This window comes from Oncorhynchus mykiss, chromosome 3 (genome assembly GCF_013265735.2).
Source record: "Oncorhynchus mykiss isolate Arlee chromosome 3, USDA_OmykA_1.1, whole genome shotgun sequence".
Lineage (NCBI taxonomy): Eukaryota > Metazoa > Chordata > Actinopteri > Salmoniformes > Salmonidae > Oncorhynchus > Oncorhynchus mykiss.
The window spans coordinates 20,142,182-20,168,052 of NC_048567.1; the positions used below are offsets into that span (position 1 = coordinate 20,142,182).

The following is a 25,871-nucleotide window of genomic DNA, read 5'->3' on the forward strand; positions in this document are numbered from 1 at the left end:
GAAAATAAGAAGGTGTTCTTAACTGACTTGCCTAGTTAAAAAAGGGCATATAAAAAAAATTGGCGCCCAAAAATACAGATTACCGATTGTTATGAAAACTTGAAATCGGCCCTAATTATTCGGCCATTCCAATTAATCGGTCAACCTCTAATTTAAACTGACTGAATGGCTACTGGTGGAATCATCTTGTCATCCTATTACCTTGGTCTAATCTACGCAGTTCGTCTGTGACAAACGTTTTTAGCCTCTCCGAATAAAATCAGATTTTTATCAGCAGCAACAAACTAGTAGAATCATCATTAACACTTTATTTTACTGATGGTGAAAGCTACAAACCTACTTTCCTGATAATCTATTTATGATATTTCCTGGTAGTCTATTTATGATATTTCCTGGTAATCTATTTATGATATTTCCTGGTAGTCTATTTATGATATTTCCTGGTAATCTATTTATGATATTTCCTGGTAGTCTATTTATGATATTTCCTGGTAGTCTATTTATGATATTTCCTGGTAGTCTATTTATGATATTTCCTGATAATCTATTTATGATATTTCCTGGTAGTCTATTTATGATATTTCCTGGTAATCTATTTATGATATTTCCTGGTAGTCTATTTATGATATTTCCTGGTAGTCTATTTATGATATTTCCTGGTAGTCTATTTATGATATTTCCTGGTAATCTATTTATGATATTATTATTACTCTGGATACTATCAGGTACTTACAGTAGGCCTGTGTTAGGATGGAGGACCCAGCAGTCTATCTTGTTGGTGTGGAGCAGCAACAGTTACAACAGTTACAACAGAGTCAGTAGATCAGGTGTAGTTGGTTGTATACTCTTGATATACTTCTAGATAGCACCTTTTTTCTAAGAATGTAGCCTAGGCCTACAGTGGAGGTGACAGAGAGGACTGGACCCATTTTTATATTGACAAACTATACAACAGACAGATGAGGAAAATGGTAACACTGGTTAGGGGAAAATACATAACTTCATTAATACATTACGAATTTGGCCAATAGTAATAGATTAAATCAACTCATTAGCCCACAAAGGCAAACGCGCCTCAAACACAGGGCAAAACGCCCAGAAACGAACGCATCTGAGTATAAACTGCACTACTCAGTACTACATGTTACCTCAATAACAGATCTTACAGAATGATGAGATTGGCATCCTAAAAGGACCTTCCCTTGGCCTCACCCGGCATTAACCATTCCCGTTTAAACAGGTACATTTTCTCTCCAGCGAGGCACAGAATAAAATTGTATGAAGCCGATTCTATGTTTTCAAAAGGCACACGGCAGCACACTGAGTGATTATTAATACAATATCAAGGTAGAATGATTAACAAACTTTATTTCATACTCTTTTCTGTCCGTCTCTGGAAACTGTTTTAACCTCATCTCAGAATGAACTAATACTTTTAATCGGCAATCACAACTATTGAGTCTGCCATCTTTTTTGATAGGATGCTATTAATCATGTCATGCAATGCCTTGTGAAAATCGGATTTTGTGTTACAGTCAAATGAATAATCCATTTTGGATAATTCCAACAACAACAAATCCATTGAGCTGTGACAAAGTGAGTTGGGGACAGGGGACTGCAGTTTGAGACTACGAGGAGTGATTTGATATGGTAATATGACCATGAATGCATCCAAAATGCGTCCCTATCCCCTATTTATTGCACTACTTTTGACCAGACCCCATGTAGAATAGAGTGCCATTTGGGACACAAACCAGTTCTCCCCATGGGGTGGAACAGTGAGTGGGAAATATGTTACGTTGCAGGTTTGCAGGAGATAAAGCTTAGCTACTGCCTATTAGCATGTCCATAAAATATTCAGAGTGAGAGCATAGGCCTCAGAGCTTCCTTTCCGTTACACACACACACACACACACACACACACACACACACACAGTATTAACTCTGAAAGTTGGATAATGAAAACCAGCTTGTTGACTCTCCTCCGTGTCACATTCTATTGGAGTCCAGCGTGAACGAGACAACCCTCCCCAGACTACCACCTGTGTATCGTTGTGTGTTTTCAAATTCGACTCCTCCCCAACTGCGATTTCCCTCTCTGCTTTATTTGAAATAGACCCCTCTCTCTCTCCCTCCCTCGCTCTCTCTCTTTCCCTCTCTTGCTCGCACTCTCTTTCTCTCTCACTCGCTCTTTCTCTCTCCCTCTCTCTGTTTCTGTTTCCTCTCTCCCGTTTAGTAGTTAAGGAAACTGCAGCTCTACCAGGTCTAACACAGTAAGCTACAGCCCTACCAGGTCTAACACAGTAAACTGTTGCTCTACCAGGTCTAACACAGTAAGCTGCTTCTCTACCAGGTCTACACAGTAAATTGCTGCTCTACCAGGTCTACACAGTAAATTGCTGCTCTACTAGGTCTAACACAGTAAGCTGCTGCTCTACCAGGTCTAACACAGTAAACTGCTGCTCTACCAGGTCTAACACAGTAAGCTGCTGCTCTACCAGGTCTAACACAGTAAGCTGCTGCTCTACCAGGTCTAACACAGTAAACTGCTGCTCTACCAGGTCTAACACAGTAAGCTGCTGCTCTACCAGGTCTAACACAGTAAGCTGCTGCTCTACCAGGTCTAACACAGTAAGCTGCTGCTCTACCAGGTCTAACACAGTAAACTGCTGCTCTACCAGGTCTAACACAGTAAGCTGCTGCTCTACCAGGTCTAACACAGTAAGCTGCTGCTCTACCAGGTCTAACACAGTAAGCTGCTGCTCTACCAGGTCTAACACAGTAAACTGCTGCTCTACCAGGTCTAACACAGTAAGCTGCTGCTCTACCAGGTCTAACACAGTAAATTGCTGCTCTACCAGGTCTAACACAGTAAGCTACAGCCCTACCAGGTCTAACACAGTAAACTGTTGCTCTACCAGGTCTAACACAGTAAGCTGCTTCTCTACCAGGTCTACACAGTAAATTGCTGCTCTACCAGGTCTACACAGTAAATTGCTGCTCTACTAGGTCTAACACAGTAAGCTGCTGCTCTACCAGGTCTAACACAGTAAACTGCTGCTCTACCAGGTCTAACACAGTAAGCTGCTGCTCTACCAGGTCTAACACAGTAAGCTGCTGCTCTACCAGGTCTAACACAGTAAACTGTTGCTCTACCAGGTCTAACACAGTAAGCTGCTGCTCTACTAGGTCTAACACAGTAAGCTGCTGCTCTACCAGGTCTAACACAGTAAACTGTTGCTCTACCAGGTCTAACACAGTAAGCTGCTTCTCTACCAGGTCTACACAGTAAATTGCTGCTCTACCAGGTCTACACAGTAAATTGCTGCTCTACTAGGTCTAACACAGTAAGCTGCTGCTCTACCAGGTCTAACACAGTAAACTGCTGCTCTACCAGGTCTAACACAGTAAGCTGCTGCTCTACCAGGTCTAACACAGTAAGCTGCTGCTCTACCAGGTCTAACACAGTAAACTGCTGCTCTACCAGGTCTAACACAGTAAGCTGCTGCTCTACCAGGTCTAACACAGTAAGCTGCTGCTCTACCAGGTCTAACACAGTAAGCTGCTGCTCTACCAGGTCTAACACAGTAAACTGCTGCTCTACCAGGTCTAACACAGTAAACTGCTGCTCTACCAGGTCTAACACAGTAAGCTGCTGCTCTACCAGGTCTAACACAGTAAACTGCTGCTCTACCAGGTCTAACACAGTAAGCTGCTGCTCTACCAGGTCTAACACAGTAAGCTGCTGCTCTACCAGGTCTAACACAGTAAGCTGCTGCTCTACCAGGTCTAACACAGTAAGCTGCAGCTCTAGTCAGTGCAGTAGACATCAACCTACTCGTACCTCACTGTATGACTACAGGATCTACTCAGGTCTTATCTACAGGCTGTGCTATGATGCTATGACACAATGTAAAGGTGTGTGTGTGTGTGGTCGTACATACACATGTGGGTGGGGGTGCTCTCTATATTGAGTGTAAGCCATCTGGTGAGTAGGGGAGGATATGAGTTAAGACCAGAGTACGCTATAGCTGTGATGCTATCTATCTAGTCACTACTGTGTCTCTTTGACTGCTTGGTTGTACAGTAAAGATTTAACCTTATTTAACTTCTATGATCTATTTTTGTTCTTAGTAGTGGTTGTCACCATTCTGAACTCTTATTAGGCCTTCTCAAGAGTTCAACCTGTCATAGGGTTGTAATGACAAAGAGATGGCTGATTTTATCTCATGTCAGGGTTCCGCTGCTGGAACTGGGTCAACTACAGAGAGTGATTTTTAACAGACTGGAACACTCTGACTGGTACACTCTGACTGGTACACTCTGACTGGTACACTCTGTGGCTCTGAACCTTTTCAGTCCTAACCCAGGTTGTGTATTAGTAGTGATGAGAACATGACTGATTGACTGATATCATGTTATCAAGTGAACTTCAGTACGTACAGAACTGAACCTTGATGGTCTGATTTACTGTTCTGACTGACTGCATTTCCCTGTTTATTTCAGGGTTTCATCGAAATGAGGAGATGAAGGCCATAGACGTTCTGCCCATCCTTAAAGAAAAGGTTGCCTTCATATCAGGTGAGAAACACGATGTCTCGGATCCATGGTGTTTACCATTCTATATGGTCTGTAGAATGTCATGGGAACACACACACACACACACGCGCGCGCACACACGCACCACACACACACACACACACAAATGGCCTCACATGATTCACTACAGAGCACTGGGAATAGGCAGCACATTATGGTGGGAACAACAGCCTACAACACAACACAGGGAAACATCAGGCAGGCAAGGCTTCCTCTGCAGGGAGATATAGCTTCAGCTAAGCTGTGAGTGGAGCTGTCTGTGTGAACTGTGCCATGACCCTGACCTGCTGTGACTTACTGCTGACATGACTTAGTCATGTCAAGACTCATAACTTCTATGGTCTATTTTTGTTCTTATTAGTTGTTGTCCTTATTAGTGGTGGCAAGCAGTCTTGCCTCCAACTAAAAGCTATAAAGTATTTTAATTTTAATTGTATTTTAATTTCACCTTTATTTAACCAGGTAGGCTATTTGAGAACAAGTTCTCATTTACAACTGCGACCTGGCCAAGATAAAGCAAAGCAGTGCGACCCAAACAACAACACGGAGTTACACATGGAATAAACAAACATACAGTCAATAACACAATAGAAAAAGTCTATATCTATATAAAAAAAATACCAGTATGGGGATGAGGTAGTTGGATGGGTTATTTACAGATAGGCTATGTACAGGTGCAGTGATCTGCGTGCTGCTCTGACAGCTGGTACTTAAAGTTAGTGAGGTAGATATGAGTCTCCAGCTTCTGTGATTTTTGCAATATGTATGCTGTAAACAGCTATGAATATGATGAGTGATTTTACCTCAAAGTACTCCTATTATTGTAAAATAGTAATGCATTCTTCAGTTGCCGGTATTACGATAAGAGTCCATTATACTGTAAAAGGTGAGGACAACTAGCAGGATTTGTAAATCCCTGTTTAGTGGTTATCTGTTGTTGTGTGTTTCTCATGGTCCTGGTTCATGTGTTCCCCAGGTGGCCGAGATAAACGTGGGGGTCCTGTCCTTACCTTCCCAGCCAGGAGTAACCATGACAGAATACGAACAGAGGACCTCCGCAGACTCATAGCCTACCTCGCTGGTATCCCCAGGTACTGTTTCTTATACATAAATAACTGAACACACTGTTGAACCCAGCCCGGCCTCCTTTCCCTACACCACACACACACACACACACACACACACACACACACACACACACACACACACACACACACACACACACACACACAGTATTAACTCTGAAAGTTGGATAATGAAAACCAGCTTGTTGACTCTCCTCCGTGTCACATTCTATTGGAGTCCAGCGTGAACGAGACAACCCTCCCCAGACTACCACCTGTGTATCGTTGTGTGTTTTCAAATTCGACTCCTCCCCAACTGATTTCCCTCTCTGCTTTATTTGAAATAGACTCTTCACTTTAAGCAGCCACCTCTCTGTGCAGCTTTAGAGGGAATATTATACTCCAGCCCTCAGCCCGATGCAGTACCACTGACTGTTGATATAGTTTACTCAGTATACAGTATGTGTGTGCTACTGTATGCGCTTGCATGTGTCGGTCTGTATGCGCGTGTGTGCGAGTGCGTGCGTGTTTGTAGGGTAGTGCAGTGCAGTCCAGGGCTGTATGTAGGTTAGACTCCCCCTGGGCCTCTCTCTGTAGGGGCTGATGACGCCAGGCAGGCAGAGGAGAGCAGAGGAGAGCACAGCGGAGTGGGTCACTTACTAATAACTAACTGCAGATAGATATTCTCAGACCATCTCCTTTTCGCTCTCTCTCTCTGTGCTGTTTAGCTGCAGGCAAGCTTCTCCTCTTCTCTGTCTGTTTTCAGTGTTATTAGATACTAGCCTAGAGGCTGACTAGTGGTTAGGAAAACAGTGTAGGGGATCTGGTGTGGGCTGCATCCGGAGAGAAGGGGCGTCGGTCTGGACTAGGACGTGGGAGGCGTGGGCGGTTGGCTAGCAGAGTTGCTAGTGGAACGTTACCTCGGCAAGACTGTCTGTGCTGTCCACTCAGCGGGAGGGCAGTTTTACGCTATCTTTTATACACAGAAACAAACTCTCGCTCTCACTTTATTTCTCTCTCACTTTGTATTTGGCTCTCTCTCCGGTTCACTCGTTCTCTCCCACTGTTTTCTTATTGTTTCTCTCTGGGAGACGGCTGGGCTGGTCTTTTCAGAGAGTGAAGTCATAGTGATTTAGTTCAGAGCACAGGGCCTCCTTCTGCGCTGTGAGACACTCAGGTTAAGCCTTAAACACTGGGGATATCCTTTTATGGTGCTTTTGCAGCGGGACACTTTTGGTAAGCGAGTCATTGAACATCTCAACGGTTACATTTTATTACATTTTTTCTGAGCCACCTGGTGAAAGACATTTTCACCACCCATTTCATTTTCATTTGAATATTAGCAATATTTTTTTGTCATGGAAGTAAACAAAATATTTGAGTGGTGATTTGTGAATTTCATGGCTACTTGTGGTTGTTGTCTTGGTTTGTCTCAGTGAGGAGGTGAGCAGACATGGCTTCACGGTCATCGTTGACATGCGAGGCTCTAAGTGGGACAGCATCAAACCTCTGCTGAAGATCCTGCAGGAATCCTTCCCTTCCTGCATCCACGTCGCCCTCATCATCAAACCAGACAACTTCTGGCAGAAACAGAGGACCAATTTTGGGAGCTCCAAGTTTGAATTTGAGGTAGGTCAACCCTCCACCCTCTTGTGATAGACATTCATACAGAATAATTTGAGCAAGCAAGCTACCTAGCGCAAGATTGCCTTATGGGTTCTGAGAATGGTACTATAGCAATATGACTCAACCGCTTTGAATCGATCCTCAGATGTGGATCTTTTCCCAAAAGTGTCTGAGGAGATTGTATGTCTTAATCGTCTTTAGGCTATACTGAGAAATGTTTGTTGTCTCTGGAGTTGTAAGGCATGAGGAAATGAGTTTGCAATGTGAATGTTTTTCTTCAAATGAATTGATTGCCTTCAAATTGAATTAAAGTTGTGTATAAGTGTTCTAAGATGTCGTTATGAGCCCTAGGAAGTGTTGTGTGGAATTGGAAAGGGACATTAAAGCTGTGACAGAGAGAGTCCCGTGTGGGTAGGAAGCTGGAGCTGTTCAATTTAGTTCTGACCTATTTAGAGTGGAACACGGATATATGGGCCTCAGAGAGAGCAGAGTCTCAGTAAAGAGGGCAGTCTGATTAGGGACATCCAGATTGGCGTTAATCTGAGCCCACTGCTAAAGAATACACAACATACACATGAATGGGCTTTACAGAGCTGTGGATACTGCATGTGTTGATGTTATCTCATAGAGATTTGATGTGTTATGACTGGTAACATGGCTGCAGCTACAATTCCTGGAATGTTTTTGCCCACCTTTTCATGTGAACATTGGACGTAATAGATCTGTTGTTGACCACTCCTCATAATCCACGTTTAATTATGTTGGTAATGGAATTTTGACTCACAGTGATATTCAGTTGGTTTAGTAACATGATAGTCATTAATAATAATATCTGCATCTCGGGCGTCTCATGCATCAGGGTGTACTTTCATTGCGTCGCTCCCGTAGAATAAGAATGACGTGTCATCAGTGTCATAAAATGACTTTCTACTTCTCGGATCTCCTTCCATACCTTCCTCTTCCTCACAGACTGCTGTTTATATTAGTGTCTGAACCCTCCCTCTTCCTCACAGACTGCTGTTTATATTAGTGTCTGAACCCTCCCTCCCTCTTCCTCACAGACTACTGTTTATATTAGTGTCTGAACCCCCCGCTTCCTCACAGACTGCTGTTTATATTAGTGTCTGAACCCCCCCTCTTCTTCAGACTGCTGTTTATATTAGTGTCTGAACCCTCCCTCTTCCTCACAGACTTCTGTTTATATTAGTGTCTGAACCCTCCCTCCCTCTTCCTCACAGACTACTGTTTATATTAGTGTCTGAACCCCCCGCTTCCTCACAGACTGCTGTTTATATAAGTGTCTGAACCCTCCCTCTTCCTCACAGACTGCTGTTTATATTAGTGTCTGAACCCTCCCTCCCTCTTCCTCACAGACTACTGTTTATATTAGTGTCTGAACCCCCCGCTTCCTCACAGACTGCTGTTTATATTAGTGTCTGAACCCCCCCTCTTCTTCAGACTGCTGTTTATATTAGTGTCTGAACCCTCCCTCTTCCTCACAGACTTCTGTTTATATTAGTGTCTGAACCCTCCCTCCCTCTTCCTCACAGACTACTGTTTATATTAGTGTCTGAACCCCCCGCTTCCTCACAGACTGCTGTTTATATTAGTGTCTGAACCCTCCCTCTTCCTCACAGACTGCTGTTTATATTAGTGTCTGAACCCTCCCTCTTCCTCACAGACTGCTGTTTATATTAGTGTCTGAACCCCCCCTCTTCCTCACAGACTGCTGTTTATATTAGTGTCTGAACCCCCCCTCTTCCTCACAGACTGCTGTTTATATTAGTGTCTGAACCCCCCGCTTCCTCACAGACTGCTGTTTATATTAGTGTCTGAACCCTCCCTCTTCCTAACAGACTGCTGTTTATATTAGTGTCTGAACCCCCCCTCTTCCTCACAGACTGCTGTTTATATTAGTGTCTGAACCCCCCCTCTTCCTCACAGACTGCTGTTTATATTAGTGTCTGAACCCTCCCTCTTCCTCACAGACTGCTGTTTATATTAGTGTCTGAATCGTCCCTCCCTCTTCCTCACAGACTGCAGTTTATATTAGTGTCTGAACCCTCCCTCTTCCTCACAGACTGCTGTTTATATTAGTGTCTGAACCCTCCCTCTTCCTCACAGACTGCTGTTTATATTAGTGTCTGAACCCTCCCTCTTCCTCACAGACTGCTGTTTATATTAGTGTCTGAATCCTCCCTCTTCCTCACAGACTGCTGTTTATATTAGTGTCTGAATCCTCCCTCTTCCTCACAGACTGCAGTTTATATTAGTGTCTGAATCGTCCCTCCCTCTTCCTCACAGACTGCAGTTTATATTAGTGTCTGAACCCTCCCTCTTCCTCACAGACTGCTGTTTATATTAGTGTCTGAACCCTCCCTCTTCCTCACAGACTGCTGTTTATATTAGTGTCTGAACCCTCCCTCTTCCTCACAGACTGCTGTTTATATTAGTGTCTGAATCCTCCCTCTTCCTCACAGACTGCTGTTTATATTAGTGTCTGAATCCTCCCTCTTCCTCACAGACTGCAGTTTATATTAGTGTCTGAACCCTCCCTCTTCCTCACAGACTACTGTTTAAATTAGTGTCTGAAATCTCCCCCCCCTCTTCCTCACAGACTACTGTTTATATTAGTGTCTGAACCCCCTCTCTTCCTCACAGACTGCTGTTTATACTAGTGTCTGAACCCTCCCTCTTCCTCACAGACTGCTGTTTATATTAGTGTCTGAACCCTCCCTCTCCCTCAAAGACTGCTGTTTATATTAGTGTCTGAACCCTCCCTCTTCCTCACAGACTGCTGTTTATATTAGTGTCTGAACCCTCCCTCTTCCTCACAGACTGCTGTTTATATTAGTGTCTGAACCCTCCCTCTTCCTCACAGACTGCTGTTTATATTAGTGTCTGAACCCTCCCTCTTCCTCACAGACTACTGTTTAAATTAGTGTCTGAAATCTCCCTCTTCCTCACAGACTGCTGTTTAAATTAGTGTCTGAATCCCCCCCCCCCCTTCCTCACAGACTGCTGTTTATATTAGTGTCTGAACCCTCCCTCTTCCTCACAGACTGCTGTTTATATTAGTGTCTGAACCCTCCCTCTTCCTCACAGACTGCTGTTTATATTAGTGTCTGAACCCTCCCTCTTCCTCACAGACTGCTGTTTATATTAGTGTCTGAATCCTCCCTCTTCCTCACAGACTGCTGTTTATATTAGTGTCTGAATCCTCCCTCTTCCTCACAGACTGCAGTTTATATTAGTGTCTGAACCCTCCCTCTTCCTCACAGACTACTGTTTAAATTAGTGTCTGAAATCTCCCCCCCTCTTCCTCACAGACTACTGTTTATATTAGTGTCTGAACCCCCCCTCTTCCTCACAGACTGCTGTTTATATTAGTGTCTGAACCCTCCCTCTTCCTCACAGACTGCTGTTTATATTAGTGTCTGAACCCTCCCTCTTCCTCAAAGACTGCTGTTTATATTAGTGTCTGAACCCTCCCTCTTCCTCACAGACTGCTGTTTATATTAGTGTCTGAACCCTCCCTCTTCCTCAAAGACTGCTGTTTATATTAGTGTCTGAACCCTCCCTCTTCCTCACAGACTGCTGTTTATATTAGTGTCTGAACCCTCCTTCTTCCTCACAGACTGCTGTTTATATTAGTGTCTGAACCCTCCCTCTTCCTCACAGACTGCTGTTTATATTAGTGTCTGAACCCTCCCTCTTCCTCACAGACTGCTGTTTAAATTAGTGTCTGAACCCTCCCTCTTCCTCACAGACTGCTGTTTATATTAGTGTCTGAACCCTCCCTCTACCTCACAGACTGCTGTTTATATTAGTGTCTGAATCCTCCCCCCCCTCTTCCTCACAGACTGCTGTTTATATTAGTATCTGAACCCCCCCTCTTCCTCACAGACTGTTGTTTATATTAGTGTCTGAGCCCTCCCTCTTCCTCACAGACTGCTGTTTATATTAGTGTCTGAACCCTCCCTCTTCCTCACAGACTGCTGTTTATATTAGTGTCTGAACCCCCCCTCTTCCTCACAGACTGTTGTTTATATTAGTGTCTGAACCTTCCCTCTTCCTCACAGACTGCTGTTTATATTAGTGTCTGAACCCCCCCTCTTCCTCACAGACTGCCGTTTAAATTAGTGTCTGAACCCTCCCTCTTCCTCACAGACTGCTGTTTATATTAGTGTCTGAACCCTCCCTCTTCCTCACAGACTGCTGTTTATATTAGTGTCTGAACCCTCCCTCTTCCTCACAGACTACTGTTTAAATTAGTGTCTGAAATCTCCCTCTTCCTCACAGACTGCTGTTTAAATTAGTGTCTGAATCCCCCCCCCCCCCTTCCTCACAGACTGCTGTTTATATTAGTGTCTGAACCCTCCCTCTTCCTCACAGACTGCTGTTTATATTAGTGTCTGAACCCTCCCTCTTCCTCACAGACTGCTGTTTAAATTAGTGTCTGAACCCTCCCTCCCTCTTCCTCACAGACTACTGTTTATATTAGTGTCTGAACCCTCCCTCCCTCTTCCTCACAGACTGCTGTTTATATTAGTGTCTGAACCCTCCCTCTTCCTCACAGACTGCTGTTTATATTAGTGTCTGAACCCTCCCTCCCTCTTCCTCACAGACTGCTGTTTATATTAGTGTCTGAACCCTCCCTCTTCCTCACAGACTACTGTTTATATAGTGTCTGAACCCTCCCTCTTCCTCACAGACTGCTGTTTATATTAGTGTCTGAACCCTCCCTCTTCCTCACAGACTGTTGTTTATATTAGTGTCTGAATCCTCCCTCTTCCTCACAGACTGCTGTTTATATTAGTGTCTGAACCCTCCCTCTTCCTCACAGACTGCTGTTTATGTTAGTGTCTGAACCCTCCCTCTTCCTCACAGACTGCTGTTTATATTAGTGTCTGAACCCTCCCTCTTCCTCACAGACTGCTGTTTATGTTAGTGTCTGAACCCTCCCTCTTCCTCACAGACTGCTGTTTATGTTAGTGTCTGAACCCTCCCTCTTCCTCACAGACTACGGTTTATATTAGTGTCTGAATCCTCCCCCCCTCTTCCTCACAGACTGCTGTTTATGTTAGTGTCTGAATCCCCCCCCCCCTCTTCCTCATAGACTGCTGTTTATATTAGTGTCTGAACCCTCCCTCTTCCTCACAGACTGCTGTTTATATTAGTGTCTGAACCCCCCCTCTTCCTCACAGACTGTTGTTTATATTAGTGTCTGAACCCTCCCTCTTCCTCACAGACTGCTGTTTATATTAGTGTCTGAACCCTCCCTCTTCCTCACAGACTGCTGTTTATATTAGTGTCTGAACCCTCCCTCTTCCTCACAGACTGCTGTTTATATTAGTGTCTGAATCCTCCCCCCCTCTTCCTCACAGACTGCTGTTTATGTTAGTGTCTGAACCCTCCCTCTTCCTTACAGACTACTGTTTATATTAGTGTCTGAACCCTCCCTCTTCCTCACAGACTGCTGTTTATATTAGTGTCTGAATCCTCCCCCCCTCTACCTCACAGACTGCTGTTTATGTTAGTGTCTGAACCCTCCCTCTTCCTCACAGACTGCTGTTTATATTAGTGTCTGAACCCTCCCTCTTCCTCACAGACTGCTGTTTATATTAGTGTCTGAATCCTCCCCCCTTTTTCCTCACAGACTGCTGTTTATATGAGTGTCTGAATCCTCCCCCCCCTTTTCCTCACAGACTGCTGTTTATATTAGTGTCTAAACTCTCCCTCTTCCTCCAGACGGTCATGGTGTCTCTCGAGGGCCTGACCAAGGTGGTGGACCCCTCCCAGCTTACGTCAGACTTCGAGGGCAGCCTGGAGTACGACCACGACGAGTGGATCGATGTGCGCGTGGCCTTCGAGGATTTCGCCGGCGATGCCGCCCGGGCTTTGGCACGGCTGGAGGAGCTGCAGGAGACCCTGGCGCAGCGTGACCTTCCGCGCGACCTGGAGGGGGCACGGCGCCTTATGGAGGACCACGCCTCGCTCAAGAAGAGGGCCACCAAGGCCTCGGTGGAGGAGTTGGACACCCAGGGACGCAGGCTGCTCCAGAGACTTCAGCAGGGTAGTGTCACCCCTGGAGGCTACACTAACCGCGGCGGCGGGGGAACGGATGCTAGCGATGGGCTCACAGACCACCCAGATGCCCACAACTTGGTGCCCAAAGTGAGTGCTCTGCTCGACAAGTTGCATGGCACACGCCAGCACCTGCAGCAGCTGTGGCACATGCGCAAGCTGAAACTGGACCAGTGCTTCCAGCTGCGGCTGTTTGAGCAGGATGCAGAGAAGGTATGTTATGAACTAACTACACACTACTTTCACTTTTGTGTTAATAGAACAAGGCTTGTTTATATTCAAAGGAATCCCATTTTAGTCCATATCTCTCTTCCTAGCATTCATAACTAGAAAGAAAGCATCCCAAGCTCACCAGTGAAGTCTGGATTTGCACTGAGAATATGACTTCATAGCAAACAGAATGGGATAGGTATCTGCAGGAGTAATGATGCTTGTTTGCAGTATACTGTAATGGCCCATAGCCTGTCAGTGTGCATAGACCCAGCTACAGTTATATGGATGTCATGCAGCTATCAGCCAGATGGTGATGTGATGCCTCCCTGCTGTGGAAACAAACATGTTTGTCAGTTAGTCAGAGCAAAGCTTTAATTACATCTCCCCACCACTACCTCCTCTTCCTCCTCCTCTTCCTACACCACCACCTCATCATCTTTCTCCTCCTCTTCCTACACCACCACCACCTCCTCTTCCTCCTCCTCTTCCTACACCACCACCTCATCCTCTTTCTCCTCCTCTTCCTCCTCCTCTTCCTACACCACCACCTCATCCTCTTTCTCCTCCTCTTCCTACACCACCACCTCATCCTCTTTCTCCTCCTCTTCCTACACCACCACCTCATTCTCTTTCTCCTCCTCTTCCTCCCCAGGCATGTCATCATTGTCCCCGGTTATTGAAGCATGTCTCAGAGGTCAAGTTGAAATGGTAGCTGTCATGCTGAGGTTTCTTGTCATGCTGGCTAAAGGTCCCTCCAGGGTGATACGAACCTCGACCAGCTGTCTGGCGTTCCCAGTGGCAACATCACGAGTCTAGGCAGTATGACAACATGACACTAGGGTCAGGCTGACACACAGTTCAATACAGTGGACTGGAGTCATTCCATCTGCCTTCCTGAGAGTCCAAACATCCATGTCATCAGCCTTTAGGCCAGCCCCACCCCCGTCTCTCTCTCACCCCTCCAGAGCTGTAAGATACAGTACCTGCTAATAGAGACCTTCTTCTGTGTGCTTGTGCCTGCCTGTGTGCGTGTTTTTGTGCCCATGGCTGTGTGTGTGTTGCGCCGTCCACAGATGTTTGACTGGATCATGCACAACAAGGGCCTGTTCCTGACCAGCTACACAGAGATAGGAGGGAACCACCAGCATGCCGGGGAGCTGCAGACCCAGCACAACCACTTTGCCATGAACTGTATGGTAAGAATACACTCTTCTACATTATTGATTGAATCAGTGGTGTAACCCAATGACCATAAACTATTGTACCCCTCAGCTTTGTGTTAAAATACATTGAAGCTTATTGATAGTCATCTATAGCGTATTTATAGTCAACTATACCTTATTTATAGTCATCTATAGCTTAATTATAGTCACCCCCCCTAAAAGAGCCACATAATGATGGGTTAAACTTAACAGTCCTCCCAGTACCTACCACATGCAGTGTGAGGTTGAGACAAGCCGTCCATCTCCTGCCTGGTGTGTTTGTGTGTTTGTGTGTTTGTGTCTGTCTGTCTGTCTGTCTGTCTGTCTGTCTGTCTGTCTGTCTGTCTGTCTGTCTGTCTGTCTGTCTGTCTGTCTGTCTGTCTGTCTGTCTGTCTGTCTGTCTGTCTGTCTGTCTGTACATGTGTGTGTTTGTGTCTGTGTATGTGCGTGGGTGTGTGAGTGTGTGTGCTAACTGTCCTGACCCTCCCTGGCTGCCTGCAGGGTTAAAGGCCCTAGCTGTGTTCTGTAGGGAAAGATGATAAATCACTTGGTCTCTCTGCCCTCTCTCCCTCTCTCTCTCCACTCGTCCTTGCCCTCTCCTGTGCCTTGCCCTGGCTGTCAGTAGTCAGTACAGGGCCCTAGTTCCAGACCCCATCTACTCTCTGTTGCTCATGGGGCCAACCAGGGAAAAATGAGGGCATGAATTGAAGCCCTAACTTTTTGTTTTACTGTATTTTTGGGATCCTCTAGATTTTCTTGAGCAGATGTTCTAGGGGCCTGAACATAAATACAAATAATTTCTAGACTACAAATTGACCGCAAGAAGCCCAAACAGATATCATTTTTGACTAAAACATAAAAATGTCAAACCTTGCTAACATATGTATATGATCACATCTCTCTATTATGCGTGGAAACTCTTGGGAACAGATTTCCCAAATTACAGTCACTTGGAACAAATTTCCTGGTGTATTTACAGTTTTTTATGTTTAGCAATGAATTTAGCCCTCAAGGTGCCAGTTGGGGAACCTATCTCTAGATTGTATGGTGGTCTAATACTGTAAAGTACACCTACACTAAGTACACCTACACTAAGTACACTTACACTAAGTACACTTACACTGTATGACATTGTTTCCTTGGACATATTCCTCTATACCAGGAGTTCCTGACCTTTTTCACTCGCACCCCCTGTGAGCTCACCACATCTATTTCTATGCTGGAGGGAATTTTGCAATTTTAAAGCAATTTTTCTTGCAATTCTATACATTTTGCCATGTCTAATGTGTATTCATGTGATATTTGAGTGACAAAAAAATTACAACAATATCTATGGGTTGAAAAAAAACAAATTCTAAAAACGTTGTCATGGGCTAGTTGATCTGGACATTTCTGGCGAGTTGTAAATATCTCTAAGGTATACACTGACTGACAAGAGGAGCTGATGATGCACTACCCAATTTCCAAATGGCACCTTTTGCATTCTACTATTACAACTTTCAAGTGTAATTTTAAATCCGGACTGAGTTCGTATTTGTATTTTGTATAAATTTTTTCTGCTGACCCCTCGCCCAACAGTTTGGGAAGCACTTCTCTATACAATTAAATGTTATCCTCTTATCATTTAGTATGATCTTGCTTGTAGAGGTTTTTCGAGTTATTTTGTGCTGAGCCAGCCTAGCTTGTTTTGAGAAGCGGACAGACAGACAGGCCCCATTGAGGCAGGGGGATCACCAGACCTAGACCCAGCCCTGGTCACAGTCACACAGGCATTATTGTGCATGACTTAGCCATCAGTGTGCAGTGTCAACAATAGGCAGGGGGACTCTGGAACAGAGGGACTGACGCCTCCTTTTCCCCAGGATGCCATGCTTCCTGTTGACTAGAAAGACTATGTGACTGCCTGGTTCATATTTGGGAGGTAGAGCTAGTTGCTGATGATGATACTGTGAGGGTAAAATATGTGCGTGTGTTTGAAAGGTAGGATTATCACAATGTCTGGGGCTGGGGCTGATAATGATCATCTATGATTATGTCATTTGTAACATGCAAATGAAAGGTATGGAGATGTGATGGTAATCTGCCCCCTATGGTGTTGTTGTAATATTACACTCAATGGTTCCACTTTGGGGAGGAACGTGCCCTTGACTATTGACAGAAATTCAAAACCAGTTCAATAGAAAAGCAGATGGCCATCCGATAGCGGCACAATGGAAGCCTGTTTGAAACACATAATGGAAACGGTAATGCTAGAATGGACATGTGATGTCATTGTGGCCTAGTCTCCTAGTGTCTCCTCTCTGTGTGAATATTAGAACAAGGTAAATATGAAATAAAAATAGACTTTCTGTCATGTTCCTTATTTTGGAGAACACTAGCCAGTAACCCCAGGTGCTTCCTGTTCAAGACATTCTCCCCTCTCACCCTCTCAGAGTCTATGAGCCTAGGTTGTGCGTCCCAAATGACACCCTATTCCCTACATAGTGCACCACTTTTGACCCAGGTCAAAAGTACTGCACTATATAGGGAATAGGGTGCCATTTGGGACTCAGACTTGGGTTATTGGCATATGCCAAGTCCTCCATTACTGTGTCAGTCTCATTGATTAGTTCTTCCTGTTCCATCCTGATCCTATCTCCTATCTGTAATGTTGTCTGTTCGTTCACAATGGGGAAAAATGGAAACACTATCATTATCATGTTGACGTGTCGGAACAGTCCCTTTGGCGTAGACAAATAACTCTTGATTGCATTTGTTTTGAATTCCCCAAGTCTGGGATGTGGAGATGGAAAGCGGCCACACTTCATATCTTTGCCATGCAAAAATGGGCTTTGTGACAGCAGTATAAGTGGCAGTATTTTCCTCTGTGGAGTGGACCCTCCCTGCTCAGTATGTGTGATGCTTGAGAGACAGAGGAAGGTTCTGTGGTATGCTGCTGTGTGGGTAAGCCTTGGTGGTGTATGTAATGTGATCACTCAATGGATACTGTGCAGAGGCCTGGCCCAGTGTTTACTTTCCCTTTAACCCGGGTCCTCCAGGAGTTTTACATTAGGCCTGGCCCAGTGTTTACTTTCCCTTTAACCCGGGTCCTCCAGGAGTTTTACATTAGGCCTGGCCCAGTGTTTACTTTCCCTTTAACCCGGGTCCTCCAGGAGTTTTACATTAGGCCTGGCCCAGTGTTTACTTTCCCTGTAACCCGGGTCCTCCAGGAGTTTTACATTAGGCCTGGCCCAGTGTTTACTTTCCCTTTAACCCGGGTCCTCCAGGAGTTTTACATTAGGCCTGGCCCAGTGTTTACTTTCCCTTTAACCCGGGTCCTCCAGGAGTTTTACATTAGGCCTGGCCCAGTGTTTACTTTCCCTTTAACCCGGGTCCTCCAGGAGTTTTACATTAGGCCTGGCCCAGTGTTTACTTTCCCTTTAACCCGGGTCCTCCAGGAGTTTTACATTAGGCCTGGCCCAGTGTTTACTTTCCCTTTAACCCGGGTCCTCCAGGAGTTTTACATTAGGCCTGCCCTCTGTCTAGCTCCCCCTGGCTAAGATACCATGCTGCTTGTCGTTTTACATTAGGCCTGCCCTCTGTCTAGCTCCCCCTGGCTAAGATACCATGCTGCTTGTCGTTTTACATTAGGCCTGCCCTCTGTCTAGCTCCCCCTGGCTAAGATACCATGCTGCTTGTCGTTTTACATTAGGCCTGCCCTCTGTCTAGCTCCCCCTGGCTAAGATACCATGCTGCTTGTCGTTTTACATTAGGCCTGCCCTCTGTCTAGCTCCCCCTGGCTAAGATACCATGCTGCTTGTCGTTTTACATTAGGCCTGCCCTCTGCCTAGCTCCCCTGGCTAAGATACCATGCTGCTTGTCGTTTTACATTAGGCCTGCCCTCTGTCTAGCTCCCCTGGCTAAGATACCATGCTGCTTGTCGTTTTACATTAGGCCTGCCCTCTGTCTAGCTCCCCTGGCTAAGATACCATGCTGTCTGTCGTTTTACATTAGGCCTGCCCTCTGTCTAGCTCCCCTGGCTAAGATACCATGCTGTCTGTCGTTTTACATTAGGCCTGCCCTCTGTCTAGCTCCCCTGGCTAAGATACCATGCTGCTTGTCGTTTACATCCAGGAACGAAGCCATGTAGTGGAGAGAGACTGTTATTTAGCCTTACATTTGAATGCTTCACAGATGTCATCGGAGTCAGAGGCGTTTGTCGTTTTTCAGGAGGGCAGATGTCTTTATCTAGCTGTAACGGTTTTCTATATGAGAAGGAGAGTCGGACCAAAATGCAGCGTGTCTATTGCAATCCATGTTTAATGAAGGAACACACTAAACACAAACACTACCAAAACAATAAACTTAACGAAAACCGAAACAGCCTATACTTGTGTAACCTAACACAGAACAATGACATCAGGACACTAAGGACAATCACCCACGACAAACTCAAAGAATATGGCTGCCTAAATATGGTTCCCAATCAGAGACAACGATAAACACCTGCCTCTGATTGAGAACCACTTCAGACAGCCATAGACTTAGCTAGAACACCCCACTAGCTACAATCCCCATACATACACACCACATACACAAACCCATGCCACACCCTGGCCTGACCAAATAAATAAAGATAAACACAAAATACTTTGACCAGGGTGTGACAGAACCCCCCCCCTAAGGTGCGGACTCCCGAACGCACCTCAAAACAATAGGGAGGGTCCGGGTGGGCGTCTGTCCATGGTGGCGGCTCCGGCGCGGGACGTGGACCCCACTCAATCAATGTCTTAGTCCCTTCTCCTCGCGTCCCTGGATAGTCCACCCTCGCCGCCGACCATGGCCTAGTAGTCCTCACCCAGAACCCCACTGGACTGAGGAGCAGATCGGGACTGAGGGGCAGCTCGGGACTGAGGCAGCTCGGGACTGAGGGGAAGCTCAGGAGTGAGAGGAAGCTCAGGAGTGAGAGGAAGCTCAGGAGTGAGAGGAAGCTCAGGCAGGTTGATGAATCTACCAGATCCTGGCTGGCTGGCGGTTTCGGCAGATCCTGGCTGACTGGCAGATCCTGGCTGACTGGCAGATCTGGAAGAGTCTGGTCGACTGGCAGATCTGGAAGAGTCTGGTCGACTGGCAGATCTGGAAGAGTCTGGTCGACTGGCAGATCTGGAAGAGTCTGGTCGACTGGCAGATCTGGAAGAGTCTGGTCGACTGGCAGATCTGGAAGAGTCTGGTCGACTGGCAGATCTGGAAGAGTCTGGTCGACTGGCAGATCTGGAAGAGTCTGGTCGACTGGCAGATCTGGAAGAGTCTGGTCGACTGGCAGATCTGGAAGAGTCTGGTCGACTGGCAGATCTGGAAGAGTCTGGTCGACTGGCAGATCTGGAAGAGTCTGGTCGACTGGCAGATCTGGAAGAGTCTGGTCGACTGGCAGATCTGGAAGAGTCTGGTCGACTGGCAGATCTGGGAGAGTCTGGTCGACTGGCAGATCTGGGAGAGTCTGGTCGACTGGCAGCTCTGGCTGCTCCATGCTGACTGGCTGCTCCATGATGACTGGCAGCTCTGGCTGCTCCATGCTAACTGGCTGCTCCATGCTGACTGGCAGCTCTGGCTGCTCCATGCTGACTGGCTGCTCCATGCTGACTGGCAGCTCTGGCTGCTCCATGCTGACTGGCTGCTCCATGCTGACTGGCAGCTCTGGCTGCTCCATGCTGACTGGCTGCTCTGGCTGCTCCATGCTGACTGGCTGCTCCATGCTGACTGGCTGCTCCATGCTGACTGGCGGCCCTGGCTGCTCCATGCTGACTGGCGGCCCTGGCTGCTCCATGCTGACTGGCGGCCCTGGCTGCTCCATGCTGACTGGCGGCCCTGGCTGCTCCATACTGACTGGCGGCCCTGGCTGCTCCATACTGACTGGCGGCCCTGGCTGCTCCATGCTAACTGGCAGCTCTGGCGGCTCCTTGCAGACTGGCAGCTCTGGCGGCTCCTTGCAGACTGGCAGCTCTGGCGGCTCCTTGCAGACTGGCAGCTTTGGCGGCATCCTGCAGACAGGCAGCTCTGGCAGCTCCTTGCAGACTGGCAGCTCCTTGCAGACTGGCAGCTCCTTGCAGACTGGCAGCTCTATGCTAACTGGCAGCTCTATGCTAACTGGCAGCTCTATGCTAACTGGCAGCTCTATGCTAACTGGCAGCTCTATGCTAACTGGCAGTTCTGAACAGGCGGGAGACTCCGGCAGCGCTGTAGAGAAGGAAGGCTCTAACAGCGCTAAACAGGCGGGAGACTCCGACAGCGCTGGAGAGGAGGAGGGCTCCGACAGCGCTGGACAGGCGAGGCGCACTGTAGGCCTGATGCGTGGTGCTGGCACTGGTGGTACTGGGCCGAGAACACGCACAGGAAGCCTGGTGCGGGGAGCTGCTACCGGAGGGCTGGGGTGTGGAGTAGGCACAGGATGGGTTAGACCGTGAAGGCGTACTGGAGATCTTGAGAGCGGTGCTGGCACAGGACGTGCAAGGCTAGGGAGGTGCACAGGAGGCCTGGTACGTGAGACTGGCACCATCTTCACCAGCCGACTAACACGCACCTCAGGACGAGTATGGAGCGCTGACCCAGGTGCCATCAAATCCCCGACACGCTCCGTCGGGCGAATTCCATGTTTGAAACACCAACACAGCAACTCCCTCATTTCTCTCTCCTCCAATTTCCCCATTAACTCCTTCACAGTCTCTGTTTCGCTCACCTCCAACACCGGCTCTGGTTCTGGTCTCCTCCTTGGCTCCTCACGATAAACAGGGAGAGTTGGCTCAGGTCTGGCTCCTGACTCTGCCACACTCTCCCTGAGCCCCCCCCCAAGAAATTTTTGGGGCTGACTATGGGGCCTCCGTCCGCGCCGCCTTGCTTGCTTCGCAAACTCCATTCTCCTATATCCTTCCGCGCACTGCTCCATCGAATCCCAGGCGGGCTCCGGCACTCTCCCTGGGTCGACCGCCCACCTGTCTATCTCCTCCCAAGAAGTATAGTCCATACTGTACTCCACTTTGGGCTGTTCTTGCCTGTTGACACGCTGCTTGGTCCCTTTGTGGTGGGTGATTCTGTATCGGTTTTCTATATGAGAAGGAGAGTCGGACCAAAATGCAGCGTGTCTATTGCAATCCATGTTTAATGAAGGAACACACTAAACACAAACACTACCAAAACAATAAACTTAACGAAAACCGAAACAGCCTATACTTGTGTAACCTAACACAGAACAATGACATCAGGACACTAAGGACAATCACCCACGACAAACTCAAAGAATATGGCTGCCTAAATATGGTTCCCAATCAGAGACAACGATAAACACCTGCCTCTGATTGAGAACCACTTCAGACAGCCATAGACTTAGCTAGAACACCCCACTAGCTACAATCCCCATACATACACACCACATACACAAACCCATGCCACACCCTGGCCTGACCAAATAAATAAAGATAAACACAAAATACTTTGACCAGGGTGTGACACTAGCCCAGCCCTGTGTGTGTCCGTTCTGTCTGTCCGTATGTCTGTCTGTTTGTCCGCGTGTGGTGTTCTCAACTCTCATCAGTTTAAAAAGTGTTTGCAGACAGACAGATATGTTGAACATTGGTCCATTGATGTTCCCCTGCTATGGACTAGTATAATGAGGATTCACCCACCTCTTTTTCAGAGCACACTGCGGTTTTGTGTGATTCATTACAGCCTCTCATTTAGATAAAAGGGGTAATTGAATGCTAACAGTCCTGCATGTAAAATTGAATAATTAATTTGTGTTTGCTGATCTATGTCTTATCTTGTCACAACAGCTTTTAAAGGGACATGGTGTTGTTTTGGTGTTGTTTTGGTTTTAGTGTGCGAGTAGTAGGATGACACTGACAGTGTCAGGGAGGGTATCGATCCCTAACCGACAGATGCTAATTACCCAGCATGCCGTAGATCTCTACAGCAGGCAGTGAGAGCTCATCAACTGCGTGTGTGTGTCTACAGCTGGCAGCAAGAGCCCGTCTCCCATAAACACCTCATTAAACCATTGGGATAACGTTGTAGCTCTGACCACATGAAAGAGGAAGCCTACTAAAAGGGCTTCTCAAACAGGGGAAGCTTGGCCATTGTTGAGCTGTACTAGAGCCAATAGGACTGGAAAGTAATGACCACTGTTTTAGTACAGCACAGCCTGTGTGTGACTGTACCATACACTTGATCCCACTATTCACTTTTCTTTGGACTGGAAGTTGTACTACTACAATCAAACCCATCCAAAGTGTTATGTTTTGAGCAGCAGGCAGGCAGTGACGGGTGTGGCCTTAAGCCCTGTGATATGGGTGACAAAGGAGAGGGAGAAACTCATGACCCGTGACTGAACCTCTTTCTGTCTGGGTGGATCTCCTGCTATGCCCTCCCTTTTCCGCACCTTCCACCCCCTTCTCTGTCCCCACCCAGCCACACACAGTGCTGTGGGCGTCCGTCGGGGCTGGCTGGGGCTGGCTGAGTGGAAGCATGTGGACATGTGGTCAGACTAGAGGGACTTCCTCCTCTCCCACGGGTGTAGCCCCTCTGCTCTACTCGGCTCGCTACGCTTCACAGGATAACTAACATCAGCTGCCTGCTGCACACTCACCGTCACCTCCTTAATCTTTTGACTGGCTGCGTTTGTTGGTTCAGCAGTTGGGTGACCATTTTGAAATGTTGTAATGTAATTTACCATGAATCTCAATTGGGGGAAATTCTTCACTGAAAATGCTCAATATTCTTTTATTATGACTTCACTGATATTCTCACTTCTGGACACATTTTTGGCTAGGCCATTCTATGTATTTTCTCAACAGAATGCAGCTTTGTTTGGTTTCACAATACAGGCACTTAGCACTATGATAGTAGTCCCCTTATTGTCTGTTTCCAGTTGTCAGTTTACCTCCCCTCTGTTCACTGTAACGTAAGAGAGTAGAGGTAGAGGCCAAAGCTAGCTGGTGTTTTCGTTTGGACTGGAGGGGTTCTGTTCTCTTCTCAGTGAGTAATAGTCTCTCTGGGTGTTTGTTTTTGATTTGGACTTGGTTGTGTGTGTGTGTGTGTGTGTGTGTGTGTGTGTGTGTGTGTGTGTGTGTGTGTGTGTACAGTAGGTTGTGTTGTGTGTGTTCTGTGTTAACTTCTCACCAGCCTCCCAAGCCCTTACTATTGATTTAGGCCCTCATGTGGCCGGGTCTGTAGCCATGGCCCACCCTGTGCTGATCTATGTCTTTCTATGTCTGTCTCCCTCCATTTAGGTCTGCCGGTCTGTCTGTGTTTCTGTCTCCTTCTCTCCCTGTCTCTGTCTGTCTTTATGCTTGTCTGTCTCCGCCCCTCTAAGTCTCCCTCCCTCCTCCCTTCCTGCCTGTCTGTGAATCCCTCCCTGTCGCCCTCCCTTTCTGTCTGTCTGTTACCCTGTTTGTCTGTCTCCCTCCCTCTCAGTCTCCTTCCCGCTCTATCTCTGTCTATGTAACTATTGGTAACACTTTACTACCCTCTCCTCACAGAATGTCTGTCATGTCCCCTCCCTCTCCTTACAGAATATCTATGTAACTATTAACCTTGTCATGACTTCTCCACTCTTACAGAATATCTAATATGTCTCCTCCACTCTCCTTCCAGAATGTCTATGTAAATATCAACCGCATCATGTCTGTGGGGAACCGGCTGTTGGAGTCTGGTCACTACGCGTCGCAGCAGATCCAGCAGATCTCAGGTCAGTTGGAGCAGGAGTGGAAGGCCTTCGCTGCTGCCTTGGACGAACGCTCCACCCTACTGGAGATGTCTGCTGCCTTCCACCTGAAGGTGGACCAGGTGAGGAGGAAGCACACACACACACACACACAACAACAACAACACTCGCACACACACATTGTGATTTTCCAGATTGAACAGAAAAGGACCAAAACACTCTACTACCTGTTCCAGCGCTGTGCTCCTACAGAGACCCACACTCTTGTTATTTTCCTCTCTCTGCCTCGTTTTACTCCCCCTCCTCTCTCTGTCTTTTCTTCCTGTCTGTCTGTCTGTCTTTCTCCTCCTCCCTCTCTCCGTAACCTCTCTGCCTTCTTCTCTCTTCACCTCTATTGTAGTGCATGAGATCAGGTTGAAACCAGATGTCCAGAGTAGCAGGGTGGGCGGTATTGTTATAGACTACAGGTTTGTGTACCCTACTATCCCCAAGGATTTGAAGCTACTCCATGGATTGAATATTACCCTGCTTTGGTAGAGGCCCATGTTATATATGGACTTAGTTGTTGTCATAAGTTTTCCAACAAACTGATTCAAGTGGAGGTGTCATCTCTACTGTTTGGTTGTTTGCGGTTGGCATGTGAAGCTAAGTTTCAGTGCTGTGTGTGTCTGTGTTTGTTTACCATGGTTCTAGTGAAGCTGTGGTAAACTGAAACCTCTCTGTCAGTCTGGAGACAAAAGGGGGATGATTGAGGAGAAACACAAAGAGAGAGAGACGCACTGAAAAAATGAAATGAGATGATGCCTTTGTCTTTTATCTCCGCTCTCTTCATCCCTCCATTTGTAGAATAATCACTTGTTTTGTATCATTATTCTCCTGAAGTGCCTCTACTTTCTGTTGTACTTTCCTCTCCTCCTCTCCCTGGCCAGCTCCCACAGGAACAGATGAAAATAGGTCCTATCTCTTAATGGCATTGTAGTACGCTGCTGGGATGATGCAGAGCTAATAATAATGTTAGCTAGGGCTGCCTGCAAGGCAATGTGTTGCTTTCATCCCCTGCCATGAATGTGTAATTTACTGATTTACTAAACAGACAGAAAGGGAGGCAGACAGACAGAGACAGAGAGGGAGGGTTAGAATGACAGAGACAGACACGAGGACAAGTATAAGTCTTTTTCATTGCCTGTTTTTGATATGTACACGTTTGAGTATTTTAGAACAAGAGTGTTTTTGTGTGCACTAGTCACCGTGGTTGGATGATTGCACATACAAATGCTGTGGTACATTTAGGTAGTCATGACGTTATTTAACCCTTCTAAAATAGAAAAGTGTTCAAGTAGTGGAACTAATGTGCCGTTTAGAATTAGCATAATATACCTTTAACCTGCT

General features: G+C 46.6%; 1 protein-coding gene across 5 annotated transcripts in view; it reads left to right on the forward strand.

Annotated features, from left to right (window-relative positions):
* The window catches only part of LOC110512678 (triple functional domain protein), a 140,342-nt gene that overhangs the window by 50,107 nt on the left and 64,364 nt on the right, over positions 1–25,871 (forward strand). For 4 of the 5 annotated variants that reach the window (XM_036971442.1, XM_036971423.1, XM_036971436.1 and 1 more), the window contains 6 exons: positions 4,507–4,581; positions 5,576–5,690; positions 7,100–7,292; positions 13,041–13,589; positions 14,663–14,785; positions 24,413–24,604. In XM_036971442.1, coding sequence (XP_036827337.1) covers positions 4,507–4,581; positions 5,576–5,690; positions 7,100–7,292; positions 13,041–13,589; positions 14,663–14,785; positions 24,413–24,604 — 1,247 coding nt within the window. Of the gene's footprint in view, positions 1–4,506; positions 4,582–5,575; positions 5,691–6,552; positions 6,900–7,099; positions 7,293–13,040; positions 13,590–14,662; positions 14,786–24,412; positions 24,605–25,871 lie in introns of those variants that run through there. The other variant, XM_036971437.1, reaches the window with a different exon arrangement.